The sequence below is a fragment of the Rattus norvegicus genome, chromosome 1 (genome assembly GCF_021556685.1).
Source record: "Rattus norvegicus strain SHRSP/BbbUtx chromosome 1, alternate assembly SHRSP_T2T, whole genome shotgun sequence".
In the NCBI taxonomy this organism is placed as follows: Eukaryota; Metazoa; Chordata; class Mammalia; order Rodentia; family Muridae; genus Rattus; species Rattus norvegicus.
This window is the reverse complement of record NC_141534.1, coordinates 22,452,501-22,470,443: the sequence shown is the minus strand read 5'-3', so window position 1 is coordinate 22,470,443 and position 17,943 is coordinate 22,452,501. Positions and strand designations below refer to the sequence as shown.

General features: G+C 44.8%; 1 protein-coding gene across 6 annotated transcripts in view; it reads left to right on the top strand.

The window, feature by feature from the left end:
• Stx7 (syntaxin 7) overlaps nt 1–17,943 on the top strand; it is a 107,314-nt gene that overhangs the window by 71,507 nt on the left and 17,864 nt on the right. For all 6 annotated transcript variants that reach the window (XM_087586298.1, XM_087586296.1, XM_087586285.1 and 3 more), the window contains 1 exon segment: nt 697–846. In XM_087586298.1, coding sequence (XP_087442424.1) covers nt 762–846 — 85 coding nt within the window. In that variant the 5' untranslated portion in view covers nt 697–761.

Here is a 17,943-nt window from a genome sequence, read left to right as displayed (position 1 = left end):
TTTAGTAACCTGGCACCTTTCTCTGTTGGAAATCTCAGTGGTTGTTGTATTGGGTTATGGTCAGACTAGACCTGGAAACCAAGACTCTTGCTCTTCCCGAGGAATTTATTCTCAGTGTTAGCAAACATGGGTAACTTTGGAATCTGAACCCTGGGCTTAAATCTCACCTTCATCAGTGGATGCTTTTGTTACTTTGGACCAGCTGTAAGCCACAGTTCGCTCAAAAGAACAAAACACAGAGGACTTTAAAGAGGAGGCTGTGACGTTACATTAGACAGTGTGGAGCATCTCCATTTCACAGATGTGTAGTAAATGTTGGGTGACTCCTCTCCTCCCTTTCTGGGTCACTTCCCACAGATACCAGCTGTGAAGCATTTGATCTGGAGCTGGCCATGAACTTCCTCTTTATTTGATAGATAACATTTGCCTTTTCCACGTGTTCTAGATCTGCCTGATTGGATTGGTCTTTGCATCTAAGCCTTTGTTCTCTGTCTTGATCATACCCAGATATACAATGTATGTGTTTGTTTTATAAATGCTTTCTAGAAAATAGCAGTAGTGATTTTCCCCCTTTCAACCCTATAATTATTATATTATATTATATTATATTATATATTATTAGGATATTATATTATTTGGGAAATGTACACCAATAACTTTAAAAAATGTGATTGTACAACTTCGATGTTCTTTTAGGTGACTCCTAGAAAACCCGACAGCCTGCTTGCATCTGATGAAATCGGCCAGTCATCCAGCCAGCCATGTCTTACACTCCGGGGATTGGTGGGGACCCTGCCCAGCTGGCGCAACGCATCTCCTCTAACATCCAAAAGATCACACAGTGCTGTGAGTGCAGTTCCAAATGGACTTCCTTGCTGACCTCAGTTCTTAGTTGAACTTGGTGGTAGTTGATACAGCATTAGCAATTAAGGGAAAAGGGAGGGAGGAGCATGATAAGAACACCACTGAAGTGGTTAGAACGCTCTAGAGTAAATCGAGGTGGTTTAATAGAGGGGCAGGGTGCTCGCTCGCACAGGCCCGAGTTGCGTTGTTTCTTTAATGAAATAAAGATTTACAGGTCGGTGTTTATAGTTGCTCTAAGACCATCTGGATATTGACGTTGAGGTCTGTTGGCTTAGCCTCAGAGGTTAAGATCCAGTAAGCACTACTAAGAGCTCAAAAGATGAATATTTATTAGGAATAAAATATGAATAGATAGTGCTCAGATTGACTTTGTACTCTCGAGTATGTGCTATAAAATTAAAAGAGGCAGGAAAGAACTAAGCAGGTATTTAAGGTTTTGGTCGTTGTTGCCATAACAAAATGCACAGGGGTGGACAAGTTATAAGGAGTATGGCATTTAGCCACCGTTTTAGAAGCAGGAGCGCAGCTCAGCATCCCGTCTTCTGCTGATGACCTCTGGACACGTCACATGGGGAAGGGAAGCTGGAGAAAAAGGAGAGGCAGCCACACTCACCAAAATGACTGTCACCTTCATGAAGACCAGTCTAGTTCTGTGACCTAGAAATATACTAATCACCTCTCAGTGCCATCCTAACCCACTCTAACCCTAACCCCGCCCCTGGCCATAAATGTTGTTTTTATAAAAAGATAAAGAGAGAGGGGATATGTTTTTGGTGGATGTGTGGTAAGGTGTGGGGGGAGGCGGTGCCTCCATGGGCATATTCTGAGGCATCCCTTCCCCCTGAGGGACCAGCCACAGGATGGTATAGTGTAGAATAGAGTTTATTCAGGGCATGGGGAGGGGAGGGGAGATGATAGTAGAGGCAGAGAAAGGCAGAGAGAGGGTGGGGAGGGAGAGGAGGAGGAGGAGGAGGAGGAAGAGGAAGAGGAAGAGGAGGAGGAAGAGGAAGAGGAGGAGGAGAAAGGTGAAGTAGAGGACTAGAGGCCAGCCATAAGCTCATGGAGAGAAGAGGGAAGGGACTGGGGGGAGAAGGGGGAAGGGACTGGGGAGAGAAGGGGGAAGTGACTGGGGAGAGAGAGGGGAAGGGATTAGGGAGAGAGGGGGAAAGGGATGGGGACAGAGCAAGAGCAAGAAGGAGAGAGCAAGAGAGAGCAGAGCAGGAAAGCAGCCCCTTTTATAGTGAGTCAGGCACACCTGACTGTTGTCAGGTAACTGTGGGGCGGAGCTTAAATAAAATGCTAACACTAACCTTAACCAATCCTAATGCTAATCCTGACTCCAACCCTAACCCTAGTCAACGCTAACCTTAACTCTAACTCTAAGCCTGATGAACCTTAACCCTTAACCCTAGCCAACCTTAACTCTAACTCTAAGCCTAATGAACCTTAACCCTTAACCCTAGCCAACCCTAACCCTAACCCCAACCCTAACCAACCCTAATCCTAATGCACTTTGGGGACTCAAGCCTCAGCATGACATTCAAACATGGCAGAATGGGGCATTTTAATCTGTTGAGCGAGGTATTATGGAAGACGTTGTAGATTCCCCCATGAACTTCCCTTATTACAGACACAGCAAACCGTCAGAGCCAACGTGGCATTTACCCCTCAGCACATACACATGTACATGTATATGTTTTTTCATATGCATATAGATTTTAGGTATTAATTCCTGAATCACAGATAAACGCACACTCTAGAATACTGTAGCCATACTTCTGTAGGTGCTTTGACATTAAGAAATTGCCAAAATTCTATTTTTTTCCTTTAGAGACAGGATCTCACTAAGTATACCTAGCCCAGACCTTGCTATGCAGACCAGGCTGGCCTCCAACTCACAGAGATCCACCTGTGTCTGCCTCTGGAGTGCTGGGAATAAAGGTTCCACCGTATGGGACCCCAGAACTTGTTGACCGCATGTTAAAACTCTTTTATATGTCAGCCTTACCAACAAGCTAACATACTACCAAAATGCAGAATGCTTTCTTATGATCTTACCATATTTTAAATTTAATCGTTGGCCTCTCAATACTATTCTATCCAAGAGATTTAAATGAGATGCCAATGTACTTTGAAGGTAAAGGAAATAAAATTACAGTATAGATGGTTCTAGAAGGCACTGGTGACTGCTCTGATTTGGAGTAGTGTTTTCTTTGGCTACCCTCAGGGGAACCAGAAAAGAGTAACATTGAGTGTCATGCTGTTCATGGCTGCAGTTAAGAGTGCCCCATGGAGACAATGACTCCAGCATCTCCTGGCTGCAGATTTCTCTGATCTCTCCATGGCTCCCTTGCTGCTGGCTGTCTGGATGTTGCTGATTGGCCTCAGACGAATGTACTCCCTTGTGTGAAATTTAAGGGAGCTTATTGTTCAGTTTCTACATGTGGAAATCAAGTCCTTTTGTAAGAAAGGGTGCCAAAGTAGATAGGTCTCTTGGCTTCTCTTCTTAAACAGTGCCAGGAGTTCAGGAGGCTAAGGAGTGACTGTAGCACTCTGAGATTAGAGATGCGGTAAGCAGCAGACACTACAAGCTGGAGACGGTGGCCGCTTGAACTAGAAGGAGGAAAGGACTGGTTTAACTCAGACTTCGCTTGCTAAGAAAGAGATCAGTTGTTCCAGCCAGATAAGAAGTGACAATCAGAGCCAAGGCTCAGTACTACATTGTGGATAACAGCCAAATAAACAACCCGATTATTACCTACAGCAATACTGGATTATGTAGAGAGCTTCCCCAAGTATCCCATGTCCACAATTCTTGAGATAGGACCACGCTGAACCTCATTGTTCAGGCCTATAATTTCAGATACTCAGAAGACTGAGGCAAGAATATTACAAGTTCAAGGCTTACCTGGGCTACTGAGGAAGTTTAAGGCCAGCCTGAGTAACTTAGTGAGACCCCTGTCTCAAAAATCAAAAGGAGGGATAGAGATATAGTTCAGTAATAGGACCCTTAGCTAACATGTGCATGGCCCTATAATTAAAATATTTTTGAGTGAAGACTAATATGTTAAGAAAAAGTCCAGTCACTCTCTTCAGATATGCAAAATTCTGTCCATTAGGGCCACCACACAAGTTCAAAGCTTCTGGAAGTTAGGCCCCCAGCTAAAGTGGGGATGGGGTATTGTTGCCAAATGACTAGAAATAGTAGTCAGATGATTCCTAGATCATTTATTCAGAAATTTACATCTTGTGAGGATAGTTCAGACCACGTGACTTTTAATTGTGGTGCTCTGGTTTGCCACATTCTGCAGTAGTTCTTTGAGCATCTATGACACCTTCGATTCTGTTCCAGAGAATGTGAACGTAGCCGTAAATAAGTCTACCGGGTCCTGCTTTCTGTAGTTTACAGTTGGAAGTTTACAGGTGGAAGCACTTAACAAGCAACACAGCATCCTGTGAGGAGACAGACAGAAAGTGATGTGAGAGCAGCTGGGCGCTTTACCGCTTAGCTGGGCCCTGGAGGCAGAAGGAGGAAGGCCTGGCTGGCAGAGAGAGCTACCAGAGCAAGTCACAGGAAGGGGATCCAGCAGTAAACACCCCAAAGCAGTCTAGAGCTTGAATTGCTCAGAAGAGAAAGAGAACAAACAAGCCTCACGTCCAAAGCTAGAGTAGCCAGAGGGGAAATCCGGGTGTGGTGTGGGGAGGGGGATGGATGAGTTACCCAGAGCTTTGTCTGCTCTGTGGGGACTGAGTTTAGATTTCACTCTACTAAGGCAGTGGAAATCACCCAAAGAGTAAGAAGAGACACAGTCAGATCTGCCCTTTGAAGGGATCCCTCAGTTGCTTCTTAGAGAACAGATTTAGGAGAGTGAGGGGGCATATAATGCCCTTCAGAGGTCCATTGAGGGAGACTTTGTCATGTGTCAGTGGGGAAGAGAGACCATGAAGAGAGCCAGAGGCAGGAGGTGCCAGAGCAGGTCCACAAGGGCGAGCCTGGAAGGATAGGGAAGGGGCCTGCGTACACAGCACTGGAGCAGGGTGGTTGCAAGTATGAACTGGGTGAGACAGGCTAAGTCCAGGACTAGTTGGGGAGGACTTTGTTTCTTTCTAGTAAGTGTTTTCATTTTTATAAGAGTTCTCTCGGAAGTACATTACCACTGGATCCCTTCACCCTCGGTCAAGTAAATCTTGCAATGCCTTTTGGATGTCTACAGGAGATACCAGACTGTTGAGATGCATGAGTTTGGAAGTTGGCGTCCATACCATGATATGGAATTTGGGATTGTAGCACAGCTGGCACTTAAAACCTTGAATGTGAGTTAAGCCCGAAAGATTAGGAAAAAGGGATTGAGAGAGGGAAACTCTGGACGCCAAGAGGAAAGAAACAGGAAGAGTTTGAGCGACCAGAACAAAATCCAGATGAAGTAGCTTCCTGGAAATAAGATGCATTATTTGTTTTCAAGACAGAGTTTCTCTGTGTCCTGAAATTCGCTCTGTAGACCAGACTGGCCCTGAACTCACAGTGATCTGCCTGCTTCTGCATCCTGAGCACTGAGAGTAAAGGTGTGCGACACCATCACCACCCTGGCTCTCTCTGTTCACTTTCAGTGTCTGTCTTACCTCGGGTCCTTTCCAAGTTCCTCTCTGCTTTCTCCTGGTTCACTGCCTAGGATTCAAGGCATGAGCCACCACCACCACCAGCAAAGATTATGGTCAGAGAAGGGGTTTCATTTTTCCATTACAAAAGGGAAATTCTAAAATTGTACAATTGTAAAAGAAATCTTTCAAGGCCAGAGGGGAGGAAATGTACCATTCTAGAGCGGCTGTTCTCAACGTGGCTCACGACCCTTTGAGGGGTCAAATGAACCTTTCACAGAGATTGTCTAAGACTACTGAAAAATGTCGATATTGAGATTGAGATTCATAACAGTAGCAAAATTCCAGTTATGAATTGGCAACGACGAAATAACGTTATGGTTGGGAACTACCACAACTGTATTCAACGTCGCGATGTGGGGAAGGTTGAGAACCATTGCTCTAGAGAACAGCTTGCCTTTCACTCACTCTGCAAGGTGAAGCAGGTGTGATATGGGGACGGGGTGGTGTCATCCTCTTCTGAGTGTGTCTGCCTGTAAGTGCAATCTGAAGAAAAGGCATCAGATAAGGGGAGGGAAGGAGGAGATGGGTGTGTGTGTGGCTTGAACAACTGGAACGGGAATGTGCCATCCAGGAAGAAGTTTGGTTGGTTGATGCAAACCTGAGATTGGTCACGACTTTGCGGCCAGCTCTGCTGTGCATGTTTTCTGACTCTAGCGTTCAGTGTCCGAATGAAAAGAGGTTTAGAGGGGAACTAAGTGGCTGGTAGAAATCTAGCTTACCACTCTGATAGGAGCTGCGTAGAAACCTGTGGAACCGAAAGGCAGAAGTGTGAAATCTCACTTCTCCTTTTCCCAGTCTGACGAAACTATTAATACAGAAGGGTGCGACAGAATAGGGCTCTGCACCATAGGTAAGTTCTTCCTTTGACACAACGTTCACGTTCGCATCTTTTAAGTCTGTGACCTTGCAGATGACCTGGTTGTATAGATGGGTCTCGGGAGGGTAAGTAAGGTAGCTAGAGGTGGGTGTCTTGATCAAGCAGAACTCCGGGCTTCCTGGACCTGTTAAGGGACCGTTTACGTTCGCGCTAGTCTTGATCAGACAAACAAACAAATAAAGACTTACATGAATATTAACTCTTGCAGTTTATTTTGTGCCAAAGAAGAAAACAACAGGTTTTTTTTAATTAAGCGGAAGTCAAGATTAACCAATAGCAAGAATACATATTTGTTTTCTTTTACCAGTATTCTGATCATCTACTTTGCAAAGCCTAAGAGAGATGAACTTTAACCCCCTGGGGTAGTGGGTGTTGGATTGAGGGCCTCATGCGTGTGAGGCAAGTGTCCTGCCACTGAACTGTGTCTCCAGAGTCCTTGGCTCTGAAACAGTATTTTAAAGTTCAGGGTTATTGCTGTTAAATCATTTTTTATTGAAGAGAATGGGTACTGTTCTAAATCTGCTTCAATAGTAACCATTTACACTACGGCAGTGACGTAAGTAACAGTAAGTAGACTATTTAGGTAAGTGTTTACACGTATATGCTGCAGATCATAAATATTTATTACTTACATCAAAGCGGCAATCCGACCTTGAAATGACAAGTCAGGATGGGACAAGCCAGAACGTGATGGACCACCTCGTGAATCCAATAGGGGACGTTAAAACGACGTAGCAGACATTTTCATCTCTTGGTGTAGACTACTGATCATTAGCAGAGCTGGTAAGAAATCGGTGCTGCCAGCCCTCCCCACTGTGCCTGTGCCCTAAGGCCATGCTGTCTGTCCCAGGCCTGACAGGGTGTCTAGTCCTTCTTAGCTCAAGGTTTCTGACAGCTGTTCCCAGAAGGTTAGAGTTGCTATGTCCTAGGTCTAGAAGCTCAGCATGCACCTCAGAAATGATATTTTCTCAAAGCTTGAGTTCATGTTCAAAAGTAGCATTTTTATTAGAGTATCTGGAATTGGGCTACCCAGTCATTACCTTCTACCGTCCTTAGTCAAGTCCTACCTGTGATGTAGGAGGTCAGTGAGCATCTGTGGGCTGACTAGAGAAGGACACTTTTACACAGGCCACGCAAACTTCTTCCCAAAGACCTCATAGAAAAATGTTTTTAGAACACACAACGAGAGCTTGTACTTTTGAGGAGCAGAAGGAATGTACTGAGATCTTCAGCGTAACATTTTTGCGTCTTTAAAAGCTGGCCTACGTTTATTGCTAAGTAGTGCCCGTGAGGAGTGTGCAGCCCAGATACTGTGCAGATCTCAGGGTGCACTCCGAGCCCAGAGCTCTTCGCTGGCTCATACTCCCTCCGTGTCCGTCACCGTGCATTTTTAGCTTCACTAATTAATTTACATGATTCTTAAGCTCCATCTGATCAAGTTAATAAGTGTGTTTTATTTTGTGTTGAGCTCTTTCGACTCTGTGGGACTCATCGGTGTGGAATAGGTCATTCGTTTTCATTTATAGTAAGTAGTCCTTATTCAGACATTTACGCCAGTTTCCTTTAATACTGTCAACGTCTTTCCCAGGGCTTTTGCCTGTTTTGTTTCCATGCTTTACGGTTAGGAGCGATGCTGCATCTGTTCCTGGGTTGGTGGGTATCAGGATTTGTGCATGGTCTGCATTAGTAGACAAAGAAAAGCTTCCTGAAGTGCTCCCTTCCTCCAGCAGTGTCAGCGCTGACATAGCTCCATATCCTTGCCAACGAGAACAGCCTAGAGTTTAATCCATTTCAGCAACATTCTTATCTCATTGTGGCTTAATTTGCATTTCTAATTTGAGTCAGGTTTCTGTGAACATAGCTGTTAGGGAATTCAGTGAACATAGAGCATTCTGTAATCCAGCAAGCTCTGTGTGTGTGTGTGTGTGTGTGTGTATGTGTGTGTGTGTGTGTGTGTGTCTCTGTGTGTGTGTCTGTGTGTGTGTCTGTGTGTCTGTGTGTGTGTCTGTGTGTGTGTGTCTGTGTGTGTGTGTCTGTGTGTATGTGTGTGCTTGTGTATCTGTGTGTGTCTGTGTGTCTGTGTGTCTGTGTGTGTGTCTGTGTGTCTGTGTGTGTGTCTGTGTCTGTATGTCTGTGTGTGTCTGTGTGTATGTGTGTGCTTGTGTATCTGTGTGTGTGTCTGTGTGTGTGTCTGTGTGTCTGTGTCTGTATGTCTGTGTGTGTCTGTGTGTCTGTATGTGTGCACACGTACATTTCAGTATGGGTTAGCATAGGCGAGCATGAGCTTGAGCCAGCTCTTTCTTCTCTAGAATGTGGTTTCTTGGGTATTATGGGCTGGATTATAATCTCTCCCAACATTATAAAGCCAGATCCCAGCCTGAGTCCTGTGTGCGGGTTTTGGTATTAAGAGGCCATTTGTCAAGGGACTTATGTGCTATTTACAAAGCCACATAATGGAAACAGCCATTTGTAAGAGCAACTAGAGCAGTGCTCCTCAACTTCCCTAACACTGCGACCCTTTAACACCCTTCCTCATGGCACAGTGACCCCCAACCATAAAAGTACGTTCCTGCTACTTGATAACTGCAATTTTGCTACTGTTATGAATCATGGTGTAAATATCTGATATACAGAATGTCTGATCTGTCGCCCCCAAACATGTATGATCTGTGGCCCATAGCTTGAGCACCACTAGGCTAGAGTACCACCAGGGTTAGGAGGTGTTTTCTGATACTAAAAGATGGGAGTTATTGGCGTAAATGTTTCAAGAGTGAGTCATGCAGGAATTAGCTGAATTAAGAATGGGAGAAAATTAATAAATAGAACTGAGGACAGTTGACTGTGTTTGACAAAAAAATTTCCCTTATGTAGTTGTTATAGTTAACTCTCTGCCACTAATGGGTAGTTACAAACCTAGGGTCACACAGATAGGCCTAGTCACATTCTGTGGGACCAAATAAAAAGTGTGGGAAGGAGATTTGTGAAGAAGTGTGGCTGCAAGGGCACAAAGGAAAGGTGAGGGGAAAGAGAGAACAGCCATAGAAATTACAGACATGTGTGAGTTGCCAAAGGATAACATTTTGAATAAAAAAAGAAAACTCTGGTATTTAAGTATTTTTTGTTTTTAAGGAAAATCTGAAGTGGCTAAGAACTAACTAACGAAATACATGGGTAACAAAACCTTCTTGTTATGGGGCTGGAGAGGCTGCTCAGTAGTTAAGAATACTTGCTGCTCTTACAGAGGGCTGGATTCAGTCCCCACTTACAAACATCTGTAACTCCAGTTCCAAGGGGTGTAACACCCTCATCTGCTGCCCAGCCCCACCCACCCCCCCAATATACGGTGCACATATGTGTGGGCAAAACACTCACATACACAAAATAAACAGCAGATAACTGGAAAAAGAAAAAAAACCTTCCCATCAGAATTTTAGTAGAGACATTTCTGCTAAAGCTTTTGTAATATTAAATGTGCCTTTCTGTGTATGTGTGTTTTCTGGTGCTCTCTGGGAAGGTACTAGGTAAAAGTTTGAGCCTTTGCTATAAATGTTACAAGAAAATAATGGAAACATGTTTTGTGTTGAATCCCCTCCCTCCTTCCCTCCCCCCTCATGCATCTATCTCCCATAGATTCAACTATCTCATTAAGTGTAACCTTGATGGAATTTTAAAAGACCCACGGTGTCTCCGTGCTGTTCAGTAACCATTCACACTCACTGTCCCTGTTTGATCGTAAGAATCTCTGTTTAGCTCCTGGCCCCTTAAGGTTCTTAGGACTCTGAAATGCAGTAAGAAGTTTCTATAAAAGTGTAGGTTCTTAAGTTGAGTGGTTCTGGGAGGAACCACGGGAGTGAGTCTTGTCAAAATACATAGTCTGAAATCCTCACAGGATCAATAAAAATAGTTTTTAAAATATAGGTCATTTTGTTGTTGGGGGTGGAATGTGTTTCAGTCTGGTGACAGGACGCTTGTTTTTGCCTCTGAACACATGACTGCACAAAAGGGAAGCGAGTCTCTTGACTTTTGTCCTCGGCACCAGAGCAGGCTTTTCTCTAAAAAGGACTCCAGTCCCATGAAGTGAGCATGTCCGCTGTCACATTTGACAACAAGTGGCTGAGATTATTTACCCCTTGAATACCAGTAGCTCTGGTGTCATAGTTTTCTCACGCCCAAACCTTTGACACAGTCCAGATATAGGTAGGAGAATATCTCTTATCCAAGGGCGCCTCAGGGAGAAGGGCAACTTTTCTTCTCTCTGGCAACTTGTCTTATAGGGTAGAGCGGGACTGCTCTTGGAGGAGGGAGTTCACCCTTCTTACTTAATTTGTACACCACATTCTCAGTCAGTGGCTGAGGTGCTTCATGGAACTCTCTCTCCTTCCTGGGTGTGAACCATCTGTTGGCTAATGCCCCGAGCATGAACTCTCTTCCCTTTGGTTTCTATCCTACCTTGTAATGTGGGAAACTCCCCTTCCTGGATCCAGTCTAAGTGCACAGAGGTGCACAGAGCTGCACAGCCGGCTGGTTCCACCTGCCCTCTTGTCCTCTTCACTTCATTTGTGGCCACCAGATCCACACCGTTCTTCAGATGACAGCAGCCTGCACCTTGTTCTCTGGCCCCTTTCCTGTATAACTTATATTCTCCACATAAACACATAAACAAGGCAGACGTTAAAACCGTGAGCACATGTCACACCCAGATTAAAACGCGGCTGTGATTTTCCTGGCCCGTGCAATGAACTGTGAGCCACTGTTCACACATCTGTCTAACCCGTCTCCACCCATCGTCCACCTCAGGGTTTTTGGCAGTTTCCTGGGGCAATCCTTTGTCACCTTTGAGAAAGCCTTTGTACCTGCATTTCTTTCCGATAGCTCCTTTGGGGTATTCAGGTGATCTCAGTCCGTTTCCTAAGTGATGTCTTATTTGACTGTTCTCTGATCATTTCCATTTCATCTCCCTTTGATTCTATAATGCCTTGTATCAGAAAAATCGAAATTTAATTGCTATTTGCCCCTGTGTTCCTCCCATTAAAATGTTAGTCTTTGAGAGAAAGGTTTGAATATCTCAGCCATCAAAGTATACGAAAAATTTAAGAGTATAAGATTATAATATTCAATGGGTATTTTTTTATTATTTACTTTTTCTCCTGCATCTGTTAGCTTTGTGTGTTTCATTTGTGGATGTTATATCTATTTATTAACAATCCTTTATTCATGAAAATTTTACCCCAAGAGTGAACGTCTATGAGTTGGGGATCTTGACACATAGCTGTCTCCAGGAATTCATGTTTGAAGACCTACATGGATAAAGTGATGCTGTCCGTAAGACCAGCATCCCCATGACTGCACAACATGCGACATTTACTTAAATAATTACAGTTATTTTTAGCCTTATTTACCATGAACATAACTCTGCCCAGTGACTGGTTGGATCACAGTGTTGTTTCCCTTTTATGAAATTACAGTTTGTGGTTAGTTGGGCAATGGTCCCACATGCGTTTGGTTGCTTGAAACTGACTAGTTTTTGTTTCTTGGAATTATTTTGACCATACTTGTCCTCATCTCTTTGGCTTCTTTATGAACTTGTCTGCTCATTTGTTCTTTACCCCTTCCTGAGCAGTACTTTTCGTTACGGAGTAATTGCCCTTCGTGTGTACACCAAACAGAGTTGTTGTTTTTTAATGTAGTTGATACTTTTAGTTACTTTGAAAGAGTCCACATGGGACATGAACACTGTTTGGTTTGGTATATTTATTGTCCATAGTCTTCCCTCTATAGTATAGTTATCATGGCCAGTGAAGAAACCATGTCTAAGGTAATGAATTAGTGACGTGAGTTATGACCGCTTAACTTCTGTATGGGGGGGGGGGTTGTCTTCATCCCCTTTTAAGTCAAAGGACATCACCAAGGTCTGAGTGAAACCCATGGACCATTGCTCTCCCTTAGAGCCATTAGGAAAGTCCTCCTGAGGCCCGTTCACCAGGGAACTCACTGTTGCCTTGCTGCAGGCACAGGTAGGAAGCAGGCCGGGCAGGAAGCATCTCGTGATCTTAGTTATGATGTCTTCCCAGAAGGAATCTAAGCTCTTTTGGTGTTTGTTTTCTGAGAGTGATTCGTGCTATATGGCCTCTGTTGGTCTTGAGTTTGTAACCTATCAGGCTCCAGAGTGCTGAGATTGTAGCATGTGCAATTGCTAATCAAGTATTTTATTTTTTAGTTTTTTAATTTTGTGTGTGTATGGTATGTATATGATTGTGTGTGTGTGTGTGTGTGTGTGTGTGTGTGTGTGTGTGTGTGTGTATTTAAGTATGGAAGCACAGGCATTGTCCCATAGCGTAGAGGTCAAAGACAACAACCTCAGAAACCCGTCCTTGACTTCCAACTCACTTGGGATGGTGTTTTTGCTGTGCTGTGTAAACCAGGCCAGCTGCCCAGTGACCTTCTAGGGAGCCTCATGTCTCGGCCCTCCACCCTGGCACAGGAGCACTGGGGGAATGGGTGTGTGCTACTGTGCTTGCTCATATCCGTTCTAGTGATTTGAATTCAGGGTCTCAAGCGTGTGTGGCACACATTTTACCCACCGAGCCATCTCCCTAACCTTAACCAGGACATTTAAAGATCTCCTTTAAAATTGTATATTCTGTGCCTCGAATTATCTGTCGTGTATTTTTTAAAAATGTTCTTATCAGATTTTGCCGTCGAGTCTATGGGATGAAAATTTAGTTTTGGGATGATTAAGTTACTTGCTCGAGTTTATATAGTTGTCGGGAGGTTTGTGTCGGATCTCGGGAGACTCTGTTCATACAACACTATGCATTTAGATTATGTCATATCGTAAGAGAGTGTAACTTGTGTGTCTGGACACTTGTCCCTGTTTATGAAGTATCTGCAGTGTGCTAGAGCGTCTGGATGCTAGAGCTCTGCCAGTGAGTAAAACAGAGATGCCTGCATCTGTAGAGTGAACCTCAAGAGAGAAAAGAATGAGGTGAGTAACTGAGCTCAAAGGAAAGACTAAATTGAACAACAGCAGTAACAAAAGCACACCGTGTGCTGGAGGGGGTGCTGCCCATACAAGGAGGCAACAGGTACGTTTGCCGAGAAGTTCGTGGCTAAGATGACACTCATCACTGAAACAATTTGCAGAATGCGTCTCGCAGTATCTGGGAATGTTTTCAATGGGGAAGGCCATAGCGTGGACTGTTTAGATGGCAGCTCCCTTGATGTATTAGAGGTACGAAGAGGCCAGTTCCAGGTTAGATAGCCCTTTACCACGGTTAGAACAAGGGTCGGGGCAGAGGTTCTCAGTGGCAGCGCAGAGGCAGAGGGGGCATGGCTGCAGGTGTGTCAGCGATAGGTAAGCTGGCGGATGTGTGCAAGGGAGAGCAGATACAGGGACAGACCATGGGGTGTGCATTCTGTCAAAAGTCCGCTGAAGAGCAAGGAGAGAAGAAACAGGGCTGACACCAAGTAGGCCGTGGAGTCAGCATGCCGGAGGGGAAGCGGATGCCCAGAATGGCTGTAAGTGATGTGCCTGGCATGGCCCTGGAGCTGTGGAGGAAGCACACATGTGACATATTCTTGGAGCGTGCACTCTCGGGAGCAGTGCAAGGATCAGCCACTTGTGTGTTGAAATCAGCAGGAATCAAGACAGGAGTCTGGGTGAGCAAGATAAGAGTAAGCCAAGAGCTATGGCTACCAAGAGGTGAGTGTGGCTGAGAAACCAGAATTAGCCAAAGGGTCCTGGGCAGAGGAGAGGGTTTCGGCTCCTCCTGCACATTGGTTCTTTCTGGTCGCCCGCCCCCCCCCCCAGACCTTGTTTTAGTGTTTGCCTTTTCCCTTGTTTCCCCAGTGCCTCTCAGTTTAACGTTTTCAGTGTTTATTATTTGGCTAGGTCTTCTAGCTCTTTTGTGGCCTTCCCTTTCCTGTTTTAGGATCTTTTGTGTAGTCGAAGTGCTTCTTTGACATTCTGTGGGGAGACTTTGATTTTCCAGGTAGGAGGTTGACGTGTGGAGAAGAAAGTAACCATTCCCCCCGACACCCTCTGCTCAAGGATTTTTTCCTAGTCTCTGCCTACGTCCCCAGATGCTTAAGTCCCTCCTTCTTTGCCTCTCGGGATTGGAGGGTTTTCCTAAATCTTGATCAGGCTGTCCTATTAGGGTCCCTGTCATATTAGGGTCCCAAGATACACAGCCAGCTCTTTCCAAACTGCTCCTCTCCCTTTAGGGAGTACTTAGCCATCCACTTGACTTCTGATCTCCTCTGCCCACCAGCCTTGGCAGCCTGCTCAGGGCTTAACTGCCCAGCAAAAGCCAGTGAGTCTGGATCTGTCTTTCTTCCTCCTTCTCCTTCAGGTTGAAGCTTAATTGTGTTGTGGATCTACCTTGATAAAGACAACTGTATACAATGTTTTTATAGTGACTTCGTACAGGAAAAAGTCACAGCACGCGGCTCTCTGCTCACGTCACTATGTAGATGCTCAAAAGTTTTTAGTTTGGAACAATTTGTGTTTTGTTTTGGATTATGGATTGCGAATGCTCCGGTCATAGCAAAGTTCTATGAGCGACTTTCGCAGCTCTGCTTCCCTCACCTGACATGGCATTCCCTATGGTTACCTGCCTGGCTTATTTCTGCTCATTTCTGTTTCTTTCATTTCTGGTTATACAATCTTAAGAGTTTTTTCTAATACCTCTGAAAATATAATCTATATAAGCTCTCCAGCCCCATCCCCACGCCTGTACTATGCATCCAGTTATGTGGAGGGAAGGGAGGAAAAAAATGCCAAGTCAAGCTTTCTGCTGCCTTCTTAAAGGAACCAGACGTCTATCCTTAGTAATTTAGAGTCCCATGAGTGGTGTTTTGGTAGTGAACACAGAAGTTGAAACAGAAGTAAGGGTTCGGAAACCATTGCCATAAATGCTAGAGGTGATATAGCTTGTCCTCTGCTGACTGGGCAACTGTGGGGGTGGAGGGGGAGGCTAGAGATACCATGAGCAGTCAGATATCAGGAACTCTGGGCTACTGCAAGGTGCAGGACACACCCACCCCTGCCCCAACCCAGTTCAGCTGTGTTTCGCTTTCCAAGTTCTACTCTGCAGAGACCAGGACTCACAGAACAGCTCAGTAGTCCACCCAAGAGCAGAGCAGCCCAGCAGTGCATGTGTTGAAAGGGGGATGCAGAGAAGCCTTGCTAAGAGGTGCCACCCGTCATGTTCTGCTCACCCGGAAAGCCAGCAGAAGAGGACACTTGTTTCCATGTATTCTCGTTGAGAACAGAACTGCCCTCTGTTAAGCTAGCGTAGCAGTAAACTGCCCATATTTTGCTACTTTGGTGACTTATGCTGATGAGAAGCCTAGACCTGTTCTAGACCTAACTGTTTTACAGACAAAGGCTGGTCTGTCTGTGCAAACAGAGTGCTAGCAGCTACAGACTGGGCCATCTCTCTCCGCTCCCCCTGAAAATGGCCTCCGCAGCCTGCCCAGGGCTTGCACTGTCCTAGAAGATAAACTCCTTTCTGCTGAAGTTACAAGACAGGACAAGAGATAAAACACTTCGAAAGGAGGCCACTGTTCTCAGCAGCTGGTTTTTGTGTTTCCCCAGAAGACTTTTCTATTTGAAACCAGAGCACAATTTTACTGATATTTGATAGGCCAAGTTCACTCGACTTTTTCCCTTCAAGCTGTTCTTTTGTATTGATGACTTAAGCATTTCAATGGCCAACAGGACTTTACAAGAGCATTTCCTGCTCTCTGTACACTGAGCCTGGTTTAGGCTCCCCAATTTACTAGCAAATGTCTTACACCCTTCTAGAGGATCCAGGCCACTTCCAGGTTTTTGGTACATTTCTTTCTGATTTTCTAAATTACCCTGCAACACAGGTAGGCACCGAGAGGTGAGGGAAGACTTGAACCTTTAAACATTTAATCTTTGTTTCGTTCTGTTTCGATCTTGTCTCTAGCATGCAGCTGCAGGGTATATGCCCCTGGGAGGCACTAGCTGACTTGTCTCTTCTAATTCAGATGTAACTCTCTCGGTATCTTTACCTCTGACTCGGGCAGTAGTTGTAGACTGTTGTCTCAGTTCAGTTAAGCACTGCTGTGACAACAGCATGATCAAAGCAGCACGGGGAAGAAAGGCTGTATTTGACTTCCATGGCCTGGACCACAGTTCACCAAGGAAAGAAAGCCAAGGTAGAAACTCAGACCAGGCAGGAACCAAGGGCCATGGAGGGGTGCTGCTGACTGGCTTTCTCCTCGTGACTTACTTGCTCAGCCTGCTGTCAATATAGAGCACAGGACCAACCAGCATACTAAATACCGTTTTAAAAATGGTACCATGTGCTTGCCTGAACTTATGAAGGCCTTTTTTTTTTTCCAATCTAGAGTCCCTTTTCCCAAGCGTTTCTAACTGTGTCAAGTTGATATAAAACTAGCAAGGACATTATTACTACTGACTTCTCCTCAAGCGTGAGTCACAACGGTTAATGGGGATGTTCTTACTGTTCACTCCTAAGAGAAAATGACAAACCGCTTGCTTCTATTTGCCTATCCGATGGCTGACACTGTCCCCAGTACAAGCCGCTTCCCCATAAGTTAATGACAACTGGGAATTAGGTGGTTTCTGGGTGTGAGACCGCCAAGAAGCTGTGGCGGGAGCAATGTGGTAAATGCAAACTCCGCAGCAGGAAGTGGAATCAAATTTCCAAGCCAGGCTGACTCAGGTGCCCTTGTCCGTGTCCTTTCCTGGTGGCAACCGCCTTGTTCTTCCTGAATCAGAGTGTCAGCGTCTCACGGGGGTCTCACTGGTCATTTTATTTCCGACACGTTGCAACTCTGTTATCGTAGATTCAGTGACAGAAAAAATTTCTGCTAAAAGATGGTGGTGAATTTTTCCCTCGGCTGTTTGGGGAAGTTATTTGAAGGCGTTTTATGAGGGTTAGGGCAGATTCTGGGCTCCCCAACAGCCCGTTGCACTCCACTTGTCAAACATCTGCAAGAATTCACATAGCCCAACTAAGCTGCAACTCTATGTAGCCCCTTCCAATGTACCTTTAATTTATTGACTGAAAGCACATACACGTATTTATGTCACAGTCCACTAGAGGGCAGCACACGCTTACCTAGCTGGAAAAGACTGGGAAAACTGATGAAACACAAAGCCCTTGGGGTGGATGCGTTGGAAATAGTTTTATATTTCTGTTTTAAAAACCAGTATAATAATCAGAATAATAGTGCAAACAGTACAAGATGGACGGCAAAGGCAAAAGTAGTGTGTGTATTTCATTCTCGTAGAAGTCTTGACTTACCCTTTCCTCAGTGTAGTAAATCATAAATCAGACACTTCTAGGATTCCTTTCATAATTTGAAAAATACTCATTAATACTTACGCATCAATAATTTCCTTTAATCGAAGTTATTCCAGTCGAAACAGAATATGACTCTTCTGTGAGCTCAGAACACCCCTAGACTATAAACTGAAATGGAACCCCCAGGGATGGGGAGGATTACAAAAGAGTAACTGTAGTTCAGATTCTAAATTAGAGCAA